The following is a 19592-nucleotide window of genomic DNA, read 5'->3' as shown; positions in this document are numbered from 1 at the left end:
CTAGAAGAAAAAAATCACTAAGAAAAAATAGTATCACTTAGCACTAAAAAAGATATCACTAAGAAAAACTATTATCAAGAAGACTTGCAACACGCACCCTGCTGCAGGTCGGCACTGTAAACCTTCACATCAAACAAGCTTGGATGTTCTTCCTGCAACGTCATCACCAGCTCTCTGTAGCGGCGACTCAGCTCTTCATTAAGCCACGCCTTCTGATTATCAGAAACTTCGCTTTTGGTGGTCATCGTAACGTGAGACTTGGATGCACGGTTCTTGGCTTGCTTCAGCAGAATGTTAACAGCATTTGTAGGGTTTGGTTGAAAGCTGCCACCACTGCCACCACCACCGCCGCCACCACTGCCACCGCCACCGCCGCCACCGCCACCGCCACCGTGCGTATCGCCACCAAGTTTAACAATTTCTGCGACGGCTTTAATGGTGTCTTCACTCGTGCTCATGCGATGTACGCTGCCCTTCTGGAAGTCTGTCCAGTAGATGTGGTTGCGGTGGTAGCTAAGGCCATAGAAGTGCGCATCTGGCTTGTGTAGAACAACCTTGAGACAAGCAGTAACAACAAATCAATTTCAATATATACATTACAATAAATATATCAGTACATGAAGCTTAATCGTTAACACACTAACCAATTATTATGAAGTATGAGAATACTCATTTGTATTTATACTAAAAATAAGAGTTATCACGTAAAATCTTAAGTTAACACTGCAAAGAAACGTTTGCGATTTACAATATCAAGTCCAAACAGATATAACCATAATCAGAATTATTGCAAAAAAATTAATTTCTAACACTTATAACTTGAATACAATGTCTGTATCAATAGGAAAATCAGCGGTGGAAACGTAGGCTCAAAGTTTAACCCAAGCACAAGTTTCAAATACCAAATACCTTTCTTTTTAGCTCTCATTAGTCAATAACACCTGCCAGTCAATAGTACCTGACAGTCAATAATACCTGACAGTCAATAATAACTGATAATCAACAATACAGGAATTACAGCCGCTGACAGTCAATAATACAGGATTTGCAGCCATTGACAGTCAATAATACAGGATTATTATTATTATTATTATTATTCCACGAAGAGATTGTTCGTGGCGTCTCGTTCAGATCGAACTTCGAAGGCACGTTACAAGTGGCTAAAAAACACAAGATGATAAAAACAGATGACATCTATGCTAAAACAGAGGACATATGCCAAGACTGATGACGTCTATACTAGAACAAATAACACCTATGCTAAACCAGTAATATACAGGACCAGTAATACAGGATTTGCAGCCATTGACAGTCAATAATACAGGAATTCAGCCATTGACAGTCAATAATACGAGAATTACAGCCATTGACAGTCAATAATACGAGAATTACAGCCATTGGCAGTCAATAATACGAGAATTACAGCCATTGAAAGTCAATAATACGAGAATTACAGCCATTGACAGTCAATATTACGAGAATTACAGCCATTTACAGTCAATAATACGAGAATTACAGCCATTAACAGTCAATAATACGAGAATTACAGTCATTGACAGTCAATAATACGAGAATTACAGCCATTGACAGTCAATAATACGAGAATTACAGCCATTGACAGTCAATAATACGAGAATTACAGCCATTGACAGTCAATAATACGAGAATTATAGCCATTAACAGTCAATAATACGATAATTATAGCCATTAACAGTCAATAATACGAGAATTACAGCCACTGACAGTCAATAATACGAGAATTATAGCCATTGACAGTCAATAATACGAGAATTATAGCCATTAACAGTCAATAATACGATAATTATAGCCACTGACAGTCATAAACACCTGTCTGCCAGAGCCGGAGAGGTCAATCCTCTCAATTGTGTTGGTGTATCCGTCGCACCAGTAGAGCTGCTGGCGCTCCAAGTCCAGGGAGAGGCCGTTGGGCCACACCAGCCCGTCTCGTACAAGAACAGACCGATGTTCTCCCGTCATCCACGCTACTTCTATCTTCGCTTCCTGTCACACAGAGAAAAAAATTTAGCTCATAGAAATACAATTTGGCCATAAAATGAAAATAGTATTAAGTACAATAAAAATAGTATTGAGTAAATGTGTCATTAGTATAAAATTTCAGGGTTATGAGTGTCAAAAAAATAATCATAATGGCATCAAACTTTTGAAAGCTGATTAATTATGCACATAATATGTCTTGATACTTTTAGTAGAATTGATTTAATTTAGCGTGCGTTGCAGTTTATACAACTGAAATGTGAAGAAATTATTCTCAGTGAAAAAAAGTTATTAATTTAATTGATGCGAGCGTTCAGAAGGAAGCAAAAAAGCATGAAAGGAGTTTCTAGAAGAGTTCTCAATGTGTTTAGAATTAACTTTCTCAGAGTAACTACGGAGCATTTTCGAAGCGGATGCTTAATGTTTCAAGGCAACCAGACTGCAGCCATGCAGTTCTTCAGTAAATACTATCAGTCACACACCAAGCATCTTTGTGATATACAATGTCGCAGGATAAGTGTTTCAAATGTACCTGCTGTGCATTCCCGATTTATTTGTGCGTTCAAAACGTGGCCGCTAAATGTTAATGATGCAGCAGCCACGTGTTCCTCGCTGCCACGGGTCTACCAAGACCCAGCACCTCCCCCAGCACCTGCAAGACCCAGGACCTCCCCCAGCACCTTTGCCCCAGCACCTGCAAGACCCAGGACCTGCCCCAGCACCTGCAAGACCCAGGACCTGCCCCAGCACCTGCAAGACCCAGGACCTGCTCCAGCACCTGCAAGACCCAGCTCCTCCCCCAGCACCTGCTTGGCGTCGGAGTTGAGCTTCCAGACGGTCCAGTACATGAGGCCGGCGTCGGGGTTGAGTGCGATGGCGCGCGGGTTGGTCAAGTTCTCGTGCACGAGGAGACGGCGCTTCGAGCTGTCGTCCAGCTTGCATACGAAAATACAAGAACGACCCTGCCAAATAATGAAGCTAATTGTAATTTAATGTCAAAATATTGAACAATATCAGTTAGAAAACAATTATTGATTAAACACAAGTAAACGATCGCTCAACATATATCTGAGCTCCAAAAGACATAACAAAAAGCTAACTGGATTAGAAACAATGTTCAAGCTTAGCTATTATCATTATTTAGCTAATATGATGAATGCTCCAGAACAAATCACCTGCCAACTAATTTAAATTCTAATTTTACAAGGTGCTACATAGCCATCGAAATTAATATACAAAACGATGGTCAATAAGATAGAAGCCTAACCTCGTCGGTCCAGTAAAGGTTCTCAGCCAGCCAGTCGACAGCGAGTCCCTCGACGTTGATAAGCCCGTCACTGACGACGGGGACGTGCATCGACCCGTCCACCTTACGTCGGTCAATTCTCTGTCTGATGAACATAATTATTATTGACAACACGATGCAGGGTATGCTGTGGCAATATAAGGGAGTGATAAACCTAAGAAGTTAGGACTTGAAAAAAATCAACTAACTACGGACGAGGGTAACTCATAAAATAACAATACTTTAAAAACAGTCATAACCAAATCCGTTAGTGATGAGTAAATTAGTATTAAAGACGTTACAATTTGCCAATAAGCAAGCAATATGGTTTTTGAAGCAGGAAAATGAGAAATTACAAGAAAGCACAAAATAAGAAATTGGAAGCTCTGATAATAAAGTCCACTAGGCAGCATAAAATAAGGTATTTGAAACAGTAACTTGAGAGTTTACAAGAAGATAACTACTAAAAATAAGCTACCTTTGTAAGGTATTTGAAACAGTAACTTGGAAGTTTACAAGAAGAGAACTACTAAAATAAGCTACATTTGTAAGGTATTTGAAACAGTAGTTTGAGAGTTTACAAGAGAACTACGAAAAATAACCTACCTCTGCACGTCCGAGTAGAAGATGAAGCCTGTGCGTGAGTTGAAGTCGACGGCGGAGGGCCGGACGAGGCCGGTGATGGGCAGGATAACTTGCTTGCCGTGCGTCTCATCCAGCGGAACACCTTTGATGAAGCCAGGCCTCTCCATCACGTACAGCAAGAACTCCTCCGGTATCTGTTCTGCAGCGTCGGAACAACACCGTCAATATTTATGTTCTGCAGCGCCAGAACAACACCGTCAATATTTATGTTCTGCAGCGCCAGAACAACACCGTCAATATTTATGTTCTGCAGCGCCGGAACAACACCGTCAATATTTATGTTCTGCAGCGTCGGAACAACACCGTCAATATTTATGTTCTGCAGCGCCAGAACAACATCGTCAGTATTTACCAACACTTCCAATTGTTTGGAACATTTACGAATTTATAACCGCTGTATTCAACAACAATTACAGGCATATTCTTTAGAAAATTGTTAGTAAGTGTAAGGATTCAGCTCATCTAACATGACTTTAATATAGTATAGTCATAGCAGGTATATAGAACATTTCCACTGATTATTATAATAAATGAATGAGGCAAGTATAATGAATTTAATACAGTATAGTCATAGCGGGTATATATAAGATTTCCATTGATTTTCCTAATAAATGATTGAGGCGAGGCAGCGTGAGATGAGTTTAATATAGTATAGTCATACTGAATAACCGGTATATAAAGGATTTCTATTGATTTTAATAATAAAGTAATAAGACGAGACAGCGTGAACTGACCAACACAGACGCCAGCGTGCAGGACCAACAATTAGAGGCAAGTTCTTAAGAAAATTGTTAGTAAGCCCAGTTATCATGAGTTTAATATAGTATAGTCATAATAAATATATAGAAGATTTCCATTGATTATCCTAATAAAGTAATGAGACGAGACAGCGTGAACTGACCAACACAGACGCCAGCGTGCAGGACGTGGCCAGGCTGACAGAGGCAGGAGGCGTACGCCTCGCCGCTGCCTCGGTACATCACCACGCACAACTCGTCGCAGCCTCCGTTGTTTACGCCGCACGGGTGATCAACTGTTGCCATTATTATTATTATTTATTATTTATAATATTATTATTTATTATTGTTATTATTAATTATTATTAATATTATTATTTATTATTATTATTAATATTATTATTATTAATTATTATTATTCATTATTAATGTAATTTAGTATCAATAATATTATTTATTATCAATCGAACTAGACATGAATATATCAGATGTTTTAGCTTCATTGCACACGGCAATACAGTGCAACATGCAGTAGTTGTCCGTGCACCGCCAGTGAAAATTCCTAATATCAGACAATAAATTATGTTTCATTTTTAGTGCATTCAAGATTAGATTTAGCGTACATCTATTTGATTTTATACATCTATTCAAAATAGATTTTTATAACGCCGGGCGTAATGCTCTTCGAATAATATACTTAGGCCTAACTGAAGTAACCACACTTTACAATATTTATATCTTATTGCAGCCTTGAACGCTCTGAAAATTTAAAGGTTTCTTTTACAGATCAATGAGTATGGTACAGGAATTTGAGTGATCAAGTCCTTTATAAGACTTTTACACTTAACTAAATATACATGTTCGAGAAGGCGCGCTAAACCATATCGCTGCTTGATTGTGCACGTGTCAGAAGGCGCGCTACAAAACATACATATTTTGTATGTATGTATACATATTTGTATTGTATGTATACATGCGCGCCTACAATACATATGTATGTGTACATATTTTGTATGTATGCGCGCTACATACAAAACATACATTGGGGAAAATAAGTATTTAGTCTGTCACCAATTGTGCAAGTTCTCCCATTTAAAGAGATGTGAGAAGCCTGTAATTGACATCTTAGGTACGGTAGACTTCAACTATGAGAGACAAAATGTGAACAAAAATTTGAGAAAATCATATTGTCGGACTTTTAAAGATGTTATTTGCAAATAATGGTGGAAAATAAGTATTTGGTCAATAAAAAAAGATCATATCAATACTTTATCGAATATCATTTGTTGGCAATGACAGAGGTCAAACGTTTTCTGTGTCTTCACAAGGTTGGTGCACACTGTTGCTGGCCTGTTGGCCCATTCCTCCATGCAGATCTCGTCTAGGGCAGTGATGTTTTGGGGCTGTCGGCCAAAGGTTTTTAATGGGGTTGAAATCGGGAGACTGGCTAGGTCACTCCAGGACTTTGAAATGTTTCTTACGAAGCCACTCGTTTGTTGCCCTGGCAGTGTGCTTGGGATCATTTCGTGCTGATGAACCCAGCCACGTTTCATCTCCATTGCCCTTGCCGTTGGAAGGAGGTTTACACCCAAAATCTCAATATTCATGACCCCATTCATTCTTTCATGTACACGGACCAGCCGTCCTGGTCCCTTTGCAGAAAAACAGCCCAAAAGCAAGATGTTGCCACCCCCATGCTTTACAGTTGGTATGATGTTCTTTGGATGAAACTCCGCACTCACTTCCCTCCAAACACGACGAGTTGTGTTTTTACCATATAGTCCTACTTTGGTTTCATCTGACCATATGACATTCACCCAATACTCTTCTGGAACATCCAAATGCTCTCTAGCAAACTTGAGACGTGCCTGGATATGGACTGGCTGAAGCATGGGGACACGTCTACGGTCTAGCACTGTAAGATCTCAGGTCCTGGCATCGTAGTGTGTTGCTGATGGTAGCCTTTGTAACGATGATCGCAGCTTTCAGCAGGTAATTCACTCGATCCCCCTTGTGGTTCTGGGATTTTTCCTCGCCGTTATTGTGATCGTTTTGACCCCACGGGCTGAGATCTTGTGGGGAGCTCCAGATCGAGGGAGATTAGTAGTGGTCTTGTAGGTCTTCCATTTTCTAATTATTGCTCCCACAGAAGATTTCTTCACACCAAGCTGCTTGCCTCTTGCGGATTCAGTCTTCCCAGCCTGGTGCAGGTCTATAATTCGGTTTCTGATGTCCTACAACAGCTCCTTCGTCTTCACCATAGTGGAGTTTCGTTTCGTCTTCACCATACAGGAGTTTCGAGTGTGACTGTTAGAGGTCGTGGGCAGGTGTCTTTTATACAGTTAACGACTTCAAACAGGTTCCATTAATACAGTTAATGAATGGGGGATAGTGAAGTCTCTTGAAAAAAGAAGTTACAGGTCTGTGACGGCTAGAAATCTTGATTGTTTGTAGGTGACCAAATACTTATTTTCCACCATCATTTGCAAATAACATCTTTGGGTGCGACAAATGATTTTCTCAAATTTTTTTTCACAATTTGTCTCTCATAATTGAGATCTACCTATGATGTCAATTGCAGGCCTCTCTCATCATTTTAAGTAGGAGAACTTCCACAATTTGTGACTGACTAAATACTTATTTTCCCCACTGTATCGCTGTTTGATTGGACACGCGTCAGAAGGCGCGCTACGAAACATATCGAGTTTATTTTCATCACAGCTGACCGTGATATCACCGATAATTTTCATCACATCTGACCATGATATCATCGGTAATTTTCATCACAGCGTACCATGAGGTTGGCGCTGGCGATGCACGACAGTGATGACGTTGCTGGACTCGAGGTCTGTCTTCATGGGCACAGGGCGGCGGTGGCCGTCCAAGTCTACGCTCTTAAGGCCGCCGTTGTTCTGCTCGCTCAGCACGTACAACGTGCGCTCGAACATCGTCAGCCAGTGCGGCCTGTCGTCCTGCAATGCAAACGTTTCTTGTAAATTATTTTGTAACTGTGAGGTATGAACGCTGTAACTGTGAGGCATGAACGCTGTAACTGTGAGGCATGAACGCTGTAACTGTGAGGCATGAACGCTGTAACCGTGATTACTGGTATGTCGTGAGCCAGTGCGGCCTGTCATCCTGCAATACAAAAGTTAGTTCGATCAAGAATAATGAAGTAGGTATAGAAGGAAAACAAAACGGAACTTTTAATCATCAATATGGTAATTAGACTATTAGCTAGTAATGATCATGATTGAAGCACAAGAAGCGTAATGAAGACTCAACGGCTTTGTGTCTTCATTACTTCATTGATCCCACATTGATCATGTGGGATCACAATAGCGGAATTGATGCCAGGAATGAACCCAACAGAAAAAAATTTAGCTCAGTACTCACTGCAGTGAGAGACAGAGAGCGAATTTTCTCGTCGACGAAAACGTGAAGTCACGGACGGACATGACGAGCGCAGTAGGGCCTTTTTTCCATAAATGAGAAAATGCGCTAAAAAGTAACTATAATTACTAAATGTGTAGACTATTAAGATGATACGCATAAGGTTTATAAGGACGCTGCTATAACATGAATACCTTCATGAAGGTTGTGATTGTCTTGCGGTGTTCACCGTCGTAGTCAACCCTGGCGAGGTGACCGAGGTAGAAGTCCACCCAATACAGCTGCTTCTTAGCGTAGTCCAGCGTGATGCCTGATGTCAAGTTATAATATTATAGTTTCTATGGATGAAAGATTAGGTGATTGACGGTTATATTAACGTTTGATCAGAACAAATACAAGCTTGCACGAATCACTTGCATTGCATGCGTCGCGCAGGATTAATACATTTGTGAGTTAATCAAAACAGTTAATCGGCCATAATGTTCCCGAACGTTTCTCTTTGGCTTCGTGATTAAAATAAATGTATGTCTTCCTACTGGTAGAATTTTCGAAATTTTAGCTGGAAATCCCTGCTCTAGAGATGCCAATTGCCTCATGTAAGTATTAATTCTCCAGGGATGGAAATTAGTGAGCTCATAAGACGTAATTGCAGTTATTTTAATAGGTTTAATAGGTATATATGATAATAGTATTAATAGTTAAATAAAATTAAGGATGACGTCTGAACTTGAGAAATCTTCTCCAGGAATTAATTTAGCATGACACACGTTGGAGAATTGATCAATCATCATCTCGCTTAACCCTCTACCGCCTGACATGAGTAACCGGAGCAATATTGTCACGCGCCTACTTCCCAAAAAGGATACGTTCTAGTGAGCGCAAAATGACTTGCACTGATGGTTGCAGCCACGTACGACAACTTTAAAATGTTCTCTGTTGCGTACAAACGTCCACAGGTTGCTACACTCAATAGTTTACGTATAATTTAAGTTGAAAGTTATGTGCACGGAGAGTGACATACGGCGGTAGAGGGTTAAAGCCCTAACACATTTTCCTGACGAGTTACTCACCCGACGGGTAGACGAGCTTCTTGGTAACAATTTCTGTACGATTTGATCCATCCAAGAACGTGCGCTCAATTTTAGGAGGCAGCGTACCGTAGCCGCTGAAGAACAGGAACCTGTGAATACAAAATTTATTAATTAACTCCAATATATACTGCAGGGCTTCATTAAAGTTATCTGGTGCAGTCTGTGAACGGCGGTCAACATCGCATCTGAGCGGTCTTCGTTCAGACTAACTTTTTTGTAGAGAATTATTGCCTGAATTTTTATTGAAAGCTGAATGCGTTGATTTGCCAGTTCAAATACAGTACAGAAAATCGTAGATGCATCGCCCGGATTTCATGTGGTCCCAGTGAAAATTATTATCGACATTACTGAAATATGCATCGATAATCAATATCCCCATTCATCATCCGTCAATACATAGAAAAATGTCCTAATCGGTATCCTTATCTATCATTCTTCAAAAGAAAATCAAAGACAGGAATGGCTCTAACCCTTGGGCAGGATCGACAGCGATGCTCTGGGGCTTGTTGACGAAGCTGTCGACGATGGTAACGCACGTGGAGAGCGAGGACGTGCATACGAAGATAAACTCTCGTCGGTCCAAGACATACCAGTTGCCGGTCACCCACTCCACGGCTATTTGCTTCGCGTCTGTCGGGCCACAAACAACGAAAGAGAGACATAAGAAATTAATCTTCATGGCTAGAGGATTATTGGGGCAGGGATTTATTGGTAAAAATACACAAGAAATTAATCTACATTGCTATGGGATTATTGGGGCAGAGATTTATTAGTCAGAAGGCGCAAGAAATTAGTCTCCATGACTACAGGATTATTGGCAACAATGAATGATTCATAGTCGTAGTCTGGAGATTCCAAAGAGAATTGAAATTTGAAGAAAATCTGATCAACGAGAGAGTTAATGGCATCTTGTAACAGGGAGCTGGTCTTCAAAAGACACAAGAAATTAATCTCCATGACTAGAGGATTATTGGGGCAAAGATTTATTAGTCAGAAGACACAAGAAATTAATCTTCATGGCTACAGGATTATTGGGGCAGGGATTTGTTAGTCAGAAGACACAAGAAATTAATCTACATTGCTATAGGATTATTGGGACAGGGATTTGTTATCCAAATGATACAAGAAAGTAATCTCCATGGCTATAGGATTATTGGGGCAGAGATTTATTAGTCAGAAGACACCTAAACATTAATTGACATGGCTACTAGATTATTGGCAACAATCAGTGACTAATAGTCGTAGTTTGGAGATTCCAAAGAGAATTATGACAGTTGAAGAAAATCAAATATTGTCAACGATTGACAATATTACGTTTTAATCTAACTGTTAATAGTAAATTTTAGTACCCCGTATGTAGTGATTTATTATAGATATCAAAATTGTCAGCTTTCAAATCCTAGATGTTACGAAAAAAATTATAGTGTAATTTCTTGTTAGCCGCGTGCATAAGCTACAGCATAGAGAACTAATAGCAGCATAGAGAACTAATAGCAGCATAGAGAACTAATTGCAGCATAGAGAACTAATTGCAGCATAGAGAACTAATTGCAGCATANAATAAAATAAATATTAAAGAGACGCTCGCAGCTCACAGTCGAGCTGGTAGTGCGGTGGATGGCCGAGCTTCCAGTGACGCTCCAGGTTGTCGAGATGAGCGCACTCCATCACCGCCAGGTCCAGTCCAGGGTTCACCCAGCACACTGATGGAAACGACACACGCTCAAATAATTTACAGATTACATTACAAAATTGCATTGATAGCATCGCAATGCAATTTTTATAAAATACTAAAATTGCATTGATAGCAGAGCAATGCAATTTTTATAAAATACTAAAATTGCATTGATGGCAGCGCAGCGACCGCCGTGCAGCGTATGGGGCGAGACCGACCGTTGACGGCAACGCCGATAACTTTAAAAGGTTATAACAAAATCGACGAAGCATTATACTGTTTGACATAATTCCTCAATATTAAATAATTTTTTCGCTTCTTCTTAGTTAGCACGGACTTGCAGAGCTACAAGACGACCGAAGTCGAATCACGAAACAAAAATAAAATTCAAGCATAAAATGTCATTTTTAGATTTATTGTGCTCTGTGCACTAAGGTAAGCCGTGAATAATTTGTAACTGGAATGAAAGGAAGCAACGTCTAGAATAAGATCAGTTTACTGCTCACCTGTTCTGTTGCTGTAGACGTAGTCAAGGGTTGACACGGCGACGCGCTTGCTGAGCGAGTGGCCGAAGACACCAGAGCCGTTGAGGTAGAGTTCCTCCAGAGCCGTGGCGCTGCCATACAACAGCAGCGCCGGTGCACCTTCAGGCTCTGCAAGGCGCATGCCATATGCCAGGGGCTCAAGAGTAGGGTTTTGATATGCAAATGCTAGGGGCTCAAGTGTAGGGGTTTTGATATGCAAATGCTAGGGGCTCAAGTGTAGGGTTTTTGATACGCAAATGGCAGGAGATCAAGTGGAGGGTTTTGATATGCAAATGCCAGGGGCTCAAGTGTAGGGTTTTGATATGCAAATGTCACGAGCTCAAGTATAGGGTTTTTGATATCGAAATGGCAAGAGCTCAAATATATATAAGGGCTTCGAAAATTTTCGCTTGCTGTTAACAAATACTTGAAACGGTGTAGCAATTGGTTAAGTTAGAAGATTCGTGAAATTCAGTTCAATGGATAAGAAAGTATTTTGGTGAAAACAATTATAGCTGTAAAGCAAATTTGCACTTTTAAACTCCCTACTATAAATGCTTCTTCTTTCAATTCGATGAGTTTAATTTCTAACAACCAAAAATGAAATGTTAATTTTAGAACCTTATCGAAAGTGGTATCAATAGATAATAGACATTTTTTGTAACAGTAATCATTATTCGCTGAAGTTAGTAAACACTCAATATCTTTTAACCTGAACAGTAAATAAAGATCAAAAATTACATCCATAACGTAGAACCTGAAAAAGCGCTGTCCAAAATCACCAAAGAGACACGAACAAAGAGACAACTAGACGTGTTCCTGAGCACAATCTCAGATCAACCTCCCCTGCAATAACACTACCAGCGGCGAGAAGCAAGCAACAGCATCGTGCATCAGGTGGCCCAAATGAGGGCGGATGAACGATAACCAAAGGCGGCGATCCATCGTGGCCTGGGACTGGGACAGTACGCCCCAAACAAATACTAAGGATACTAAGGAACTTCAAGCCGCAGTGGGCTAACGACGCTTGTAAGTCAAATTCTCTCGAGCAACGGAAGCAATTCATGCAAAATTGCCTAGCATATGCGGCCTACAGACTGACCGTTGACGGCAGCGCAGCAGCCGCCGCGTAGCCTCTAGGGCGAGACTGACCGTTGACGGCAGCGCAGCAGCCGCTGCGCAGCCTCTGGGGCGAGACTGACCGTTGACGGCAGCGCAGCAGCCGCTGCACAGCCTCTGGGGCGAGACTGACCGTTGACGGCAGCGCAGCAGCCGCTGCGCAGCCTCTGGGGCGAGACTGACCGTTGACGGCAGCGCAGCGGCCGCCGCGCAGCCTCTGGGGCGAGACTGACCGTTGACGGCAGCGCAGCGGCCGCCGCGCAGCCTCTGGGGCGAGACTGACCGTTGACGGCAGCGCAGCGGCCGCCGCGCAGCCTCTGGGGCGAGACTGACCGTTGACGGCAGCGCAGCGGCGGCCCTCGAGGAGCGTGTAGCCGGGTACGCAGGAGCAGCGGTGGTGGGCGTCGTGGACGCTGCAGAGCTGGTCGCACGTACCCTCCACCTCACACATGTTCATCGCTGCACAGAGAACGCAAGTCGTGGAGATGAGGGATGGTTGCCAGGAAACTTATAGCTTGATATATAAGAGGAAGCATTACGTTTAATAATATTTAATTCACAGTAATTTCAAACATTGACAAATAAGAGGAAGTATTAAGCTTAATGATATTTAATTCACAGTAATTTCAAACAAACTTATAACTTGACAAATAAGAGGAAGCATTAAGCTTAATGAAGTTTAATTTACAGTAATTTCAAACAATTTGGCAAATAAAAACGAATATTTTGGAATAATTTACAGTTACACCGTGCTGATAGTTTCAAAAATACTTCAGACATAATTTATTTTATTTTGTATGCACAACATCTAAAGAAGAAACAATGAATTACAAAGACGCATTTTGACGCTTCCAGAAAACTTTAGCATCAGCAAACGACAAACACGATTGGCCTAAAAAAACATTTTTTCATCTGAAAATAAATCAGACCTTCGCAGGCGTCGCCCACGGGCTTCTGGCCGTAGGGGCAGTAGCACTGGCCTCCTGAAGGTGTTGACGTGCAGTTGTGGTGGCAGTGCATCGCTGAACAGGGTTTCAAGTCTGCACAAAACAGGGTTTTAGATCTGAAGAAAACATGCATTGTCATTGAAGGGCTTTTTTCCAGTTTTAGACCAACACAGTCTAAGAAACTAATCTTAAGATACCATTGTCATCCCTTGTTGTAAAGCTTTGTGGTGTACAAATGATAATAACAGACATGATATTGAAAGAAAGAAGGCATGAATTTACCAATCAGATGTGTTACCGTATGAACGAGCAGCTCATACTGGTTGACAATGATTGTAGAGTTAAGTTGGCACATTGCATTTATTGGGATAATTTTTCACTTCATCACCACAAATAAATTTGAGCCTAAAGAGCCATATTTGAATTTATTTCTCCATATTAGCCAATTAAGATCGGGTAAATCCAATCCAAAAGTTAGATAGGCTCAGAATTGATGGTTAGTTAAGAGAATGTCAATAGATGATCAAAATTCAAATATTTATAAATGCTTGCATCCTCATAAATTACACCTAAAACGTGCAGCGTGTCATGCCATTCATACTTAATTATTGAAGTTATTTAGATGATATAGTGCTATAATAATGATAATTGGACATAACTTAATTATTCAGCCAGTCATAATATTTTTAATTAATTTTCATAATTTTTTGGATAATAACCATTTTTTTGGATAAGAGACAATTAAATTGTATACCTATTGTAATCAATATATAACAAATAGTCAAATAGTTAAAGATTATTTATAGCCTTATAAGAATTCGCTAAGCTGCTACCCTGTCAAAATTTACGCGCGGCTATCCTTCCGATTTCGGTTGCGACTCTCGGATTAGAGATGAATCAGATGCGAAATGGCCGCCTCTTCTATTTAGCCGCCAAATAGGAGCTATTTTGAGTAGTTTCGTGGAAAAAAATATAAGGGTCAAATGACACACGAAATCAGTGGCTGGTCAGGCCACCATNGTGTATAAGAGACAGCCCCAAGCTCGACGGGTAATTTCACAAGATTCCATTTCGGCGCTTATTTCGCTCCGGCAACCGGAACCTAAAGCGGACATAGAGCTTCTAATTTACACCGTAACAAGAATTTGGGGCGTCCTTGTGCCAGCGGCTGACAGGAATAAAAGTTTCGATAGGGTAGCTACATACAATGTATTAATTGCCCACTTGATGCCTCTGTAGTACCAAAAACATTCAATTTATTGGAATCTAATACACACTAAAGGTAACAAGTTTATATAACAATTGGTCATTCATAGTACATTTATACTAAACCATGAATAACAATACCTCAATATAAATTGAAAACTGCCACTCAATATATTTAAATATGTGAAAAAAATCAAAAAAATCTAAAAAATAAAAAAAATCATGATTTTTTTTATAAAAAAAATCAAGTGATTTAATCACATGATTTAATCATTTTGATTTAATCATTGCCAACCCTGTAAGAACGTAACCATAAAAGCTGTCCTACTATTGATAATAATTCATTAATATTAATAGAATAAAGTATGAATAAGATGCGCACTCGAGAGCCAGACTTACCACAGAAGGAGCCCTCGTCTGAGCCGTCCTGGCAGTCGGGGTGTGAGTTGCAGACGCTGCTCAGGGGCACGCAGGCGAGCAGGTCGTCGCAGTGGTACGTGTTAGCGGGACATGTGTTGTTAGTAGCACCTGCAGCACAATACAGGGGTATAAATATGGTGATTAGCGGGACACGTGTTGTTAGTAGCACCTGCAGCACAATACAGTAATAAATACGGTGAACAGCGCACCTGCAGCACAATACAGTGGTAAATACGGTGATAATTACGGTGAACAGCCACCTGCAGCACAATACCGTGATAAATACGGTGGTTAGCAGGACACGTGTTGTTAGTAGCACCTGCAGCACAATAAATACGGTAAACAGCGCACCTGCAGCACAATACAGTGATAAATACGGTGAACAGCGCACCTGCAGCACAATACAGTGATAAATACGGTGAACAGCGCACCTGCAGCACAACACAGCAATCAATGAGGAAAAAACTGCGACACAGTGTAAGAAAAACCATCTCAAGATGAAATTGTCATTTATTGCAGTGAATCTTCGTGAGATGTAAATTATACTCGCGGATACAATATATTGAAACAGAACAAAAAGAAATGTATGGATAAAAATACAAATCAACTAATGCAATCGTCATTTCCCTCTTTTATCGTAAATTGAGAGAATAAATCGTTACTGCCCGGGCTCATAGAGTGTAAAAACAATACTTTATACAGGAAAATTGTTGTTCATTCAAAATCATGCATAATTCACTTTACGTACAGCATGGCAATATAGCTGCTACGATACCTCAAGTTTGGAATAATAAAATAGTTCCCGTGCTTTCAATAGCGCTGCAGAAATGTTGAAATTATCTTGCGCCATAAGCCAGCCACAATGAACTCATGAGATTAAGGGTCTCTATATCATTGCACAATTATCAATATAAAATGCTTCATATAGGGTGGAAGGTATAGAAAGGAAAGAACGTTATAATCTAGAATATATAATCTAATATAATATAGAAAGGAAAGAACGTTAGGAAGGAATAACGTTATAATCTCAAGAAGACGAACGAAAAGGAAGGATGGAACGAAATAAAATGTGTTATATGAAAAACATCTTAACAACTTCATCTTTAATAAGAGAAAATAATCAGAGAGGCGTCGCGAATTAGAAGCGAACCATGCAAGAAATTATCAAGAAACGATTGAAAATGAACTGACAGACAGAAACTTAATATTTGTTTTTTTTTTTCGTGAATTGGCAAATGTGCCGCGAATTAGAAGCAAGTATATATAACACAAATCATCAAACAATTACCGAGCATGAAGTCTTCCCAGACTATTTATAATAAAAATTTCACATAAGACAGACAGATGTCATTATAAACAAGTATTTAAAATAAGAATTGAAGGTAATACTGACATGTATCACGATGCTCGTCGAAGAGGTCTTACAGAGTATGAAGTCTTACGTGACTATTTACAATAAGAATTTTACATAACTTATTACATATGACAGAGGGCATTATAAACAACTATTTGAAATAATAATTGAAGTTAATACTGACATGTGTCACGGTGCTCGTCGGAGAGGTCATACAGAGTATGAAGTCTTACAGACTATTTACAATAAAAATTTTACATAACTTAATTATTACATAAGACAGAGGGCATTATAAACAACTATTTGAAATAAGAATTGAAGGTAATACTGACATGTATCGCGATGCTCGTCGGACAGGTCTTACAGAGTATGAAGTCTTACACGACTATTTACAATAAGAATTTTACATAACTTACATAAGACAGAGAAATGTCATTATAAGCAAGTATTTAAAATAATAATAGAAGATAATACTGACATGTGTCGCGATGCTCGTCGGAGAGGTCATCTCTGCCACAGTCAGGCTGTCCGTCACACACCCAAGCCTGCGGGATACACTCGCCGCTTGTCGCGCACTTGAACGCGTCGGAGGAGCAAGTCTCCCTGCGAGCTGCACATGTACATGTTTACGCTTTTATTGTTAACAATAAGTTAGTACACATACATATTTCCGCTTTTATTGTTAAGCAAAAGTTAATAACAATTATCAGCAATTCAGCATAGTTATTACACTGCTGTTTACGATGATTATGAGGAAACCATGGAAAATTTATCAAATTCATCAATCTAAATTAAAATATTCTTAGAATGTAACGTTCTTTCACAAAGTCGTAAAAAAATTATGATACACCAGTGCTAGATATAGCATAGCTTTAAATTGAATGGTAAAATACGGAGGCTAATCTTAATTGATATTGCTTAAATACGAAGGCTAATCTTAATTGATATTAAAAATTGCTGCACGATAAAGCATGCATGTGACGTTCGGGTTCATGCGTTTAAAATAACATCATTAGTCCGGGTTCACACCAGACTGCCATGCAGGCATATGCCAGTCACGGTTCAGTCCAAAATTCTTTAATGAATTTCCATGGAAGAATCCACACCATGGGCATGGCAGGTGCCATACACGGCTGGTGTGAATGCTTTTATAGAAATGCATTAAAGAATGTTGACTGGCCCGTGCCCGGCAGTATGGTGTAAAACCAGCGTTATGGATGCGATTCAGCGTCCAACATAGAATCAACATACGTGTTACAACAATTAGCCCGGAGTTAATGAACCTATAATTACGTTCAAACGTTGTTCACAAGTGCACGTTATTTCATAGGCTATTTAAGAATCACAATAAAGAAAGGTTTTGAAAGGTTATGCAATGACCTGAACACGCAACGATCGGGTATAAATTATTGCATAAAAACCAGTCGAGGCAATGACAGGTGCAACGTTCCTACAGGTACTACGACTAACTGCCATGAACGGTGTCACCATCGATAGAATTTAGGCGGTCAGGTCATAAGGAGTAAATTCTATCAGGTCAATAGAATTGCGAGGTCGTGTCAACCAGCGTACCATCTACACATGAAGCTACAAGGTATAATATTACAATATATCAATAAATTTTATCAAATTCATCAATTCATCAATTTTATCAATACAATTTTATCAATATATATTTTATCAACTCTATCAGGTCACAGAATGAGAGGTCGTGTCAACCAGCGTACCATCTACACATGAAGCTACCAGGTATAAAATTACGATATATCAATTAACTTCAGATTTATAGACAACTGAGTTCAAAGGACTTTTTAATACTTCAATAGACAAATTTTTCACAACCAATAGATATAACATTGAAGTTAATTTCGAAATGCATTTACAGCAAGAACTAATCTGATATTTTGTTGGCATATGTAAAGAAGGCGTGTGAAATCATACAATTGTGAGACGTTTTGAAATAATTTTTTTTCCTGATTGAACTCATGTCTGCTTAAATTGCAAGCTCAATAAAATTTTGGAAGCGAAGAATACATCAGGGGAAATACACCTAATCACCATCACATAAAATCTCGAACTTTTTAAATGATAATGGAGCTGGTCTCTGAAACATTTCCGATGATGATAGGATGATTTTAATTGATGTTTTCTTTAATTTTAAATTAGTCCTAGTGACATGTGACGAGTTAAGTGTTGCCATACAACACAATGAAATGAAACAACCACTGCCCAGTGGCCACTATATAATGGCAAGTGAAATGTTCGTCAGATAAAACACAGATGGCACAGAAGTAATCACTGCCTACTAGCGGCAAGTGGAATGTTCGCCAGACGAAAAAAAATAACACAATAATACATAAGACATAGAAGAACATAAGAGACATAGAAGAACACATAAGACATAGAAGAACATCTAAGACATAGAAGAACATAAGAGACATAGAAGAACACATAAGACATAGAAGATCACATAAGACATAGAAGAACACTTGTGACATAGAAGAACACATGAGACATAGAAGAACACAAAAGACATAGAACACATGAGACATAGAAGAACACATGAGACATAGAAGAACACAAAAGACATAGAACACATGAGACATAGAAGAACACATGAGACATAGAAGAACACAAAAGACATAGAACACATGAGACATAGAAGAACACAAAAGACATAGAACACATAAGACATAGATGAACACATGAGACACAGATTAACACATGNACCGACACCGCAGTCCCTCTACACCATCGCTGCCCTCTGTAATGTACAGTTAATTGTTAGGGTTTTGTGGCTCACTTAATGAACCGACACCGCAGTCCCTCTACACCATCGCTGCCCTCTGTAATGTACAGTTAATTGTTAGGGTTTTGTGGCTCACTTAATGAACCGACACCGCAGTCCCTCTACACCATCGCTGCCCTCTGTAATGTACAGTTAATTGTTAGGGTTTTGTGGCTCACTTAATGAACCGACACCGCAGTCCCTCTACACCATCGCTGCCCTCTGTAATGTACAGTTAATTGTTAGGGTTTTGTGGCTCACTTAATGAACCGACACCGCAGTCCCTCTACACCATCGCTGCCCTCTGTGATGTACAGTTAATTGTTAAGTTTTTGTGGCTCACTTAATAAACTTCTAAAATAAGCTACAGAAATTGAGACATGAGGCAATCA

At 39.7% G+C, this 19592-nt stretch overlaps 1 protein-coding gene across 1 annotated transcript in view; it reads right to left on the bottom strand.

Annotated features, from left to right (window-relative positions):
* The window catches only part of LOC108675032 (low-density lipoprotein receptor-related protein 1), an 83631-nt gene extending 66171 nt beyond the window's left edge, over window positions 1-17460 (bottom strand). Inside the window, exons 1-18 of the mRNA XM_047883378.1 lie at window positions 17442-17460; window positions 16891-17022; window positions 15038-15166; window positions 13415-13525; window positions 12819-12944; window positions 11349-11495; window positions 10763-10870; window positions 9638-9797; window positions 9147-9256; window positions 8271-8386; window positions 7478-7655; window positions 4848-4979; window positions 3908-4085; window positions 3284-3407; window positions 2823-2978; window positions 1849-2022; window positions 397-554; window positions 98-357 (exon numbers count right to left, since the gene is read on the bottom strand). Of these exons, the coding sequence (XP_047739334.1) occupies window positions 98-357; window positions 397-554; window positions 1849-2022; window positions 2823-2978; window positions 3284-3407; window positions 3908-4085; window positions 4848-4979; window positions 7478-7655; window positions 8271-8386; window positions 9147-9256; window positions 9638-9797; window positions 10763-10870; window positions 11349-11495; window positions 12819-12944; window positions 13415-13525; window positions 15038-15166; window positions 16891-17022; window positions 17442-17460 (2518 nt within the window). The remainder of the gene's footprint in view (window positions 1-97; window positions 358-396; window positions 555-1848; window positions 2023-2822; window positions 2979-3283; window positions 3408-3907; window positions 4086-4847; window positions 4980-7477; window positions 7656-8270; window positions 8387-9146; window positions 9257-9637; window positions 9798-10762; window positions 10871-11348; window positions 11496-12818; window positions 12945-13414; window positions 13526-15037; window positions 15167-16890; window positions 17023-17441) is intronic.
* Between the last annotated feature and the right edge of the window lie 2132 nt (window positions 17461-19592).

This window comes from Hyalella azteca, unplaced genomic scaffold (assembly GCF_000764305.2).
Source record: "Hyalella azteca isolate HAZT.00-mixed unplaced genomic scaffold, Hazt_2.0.2 contig12774, whole genome shotgun sequence".
Classification (NCBI taxonomy): Eukaryota; Metazoa; Arthropoda; class Malacostraca; order Amphipoda; family Hyalellidae; genus Hyalella; species Hyalella azteca.
Note: the sequence above shows the minus strand (reverse complement) of the source record. Positions and strands in the feature narration are given on the sequence as shown.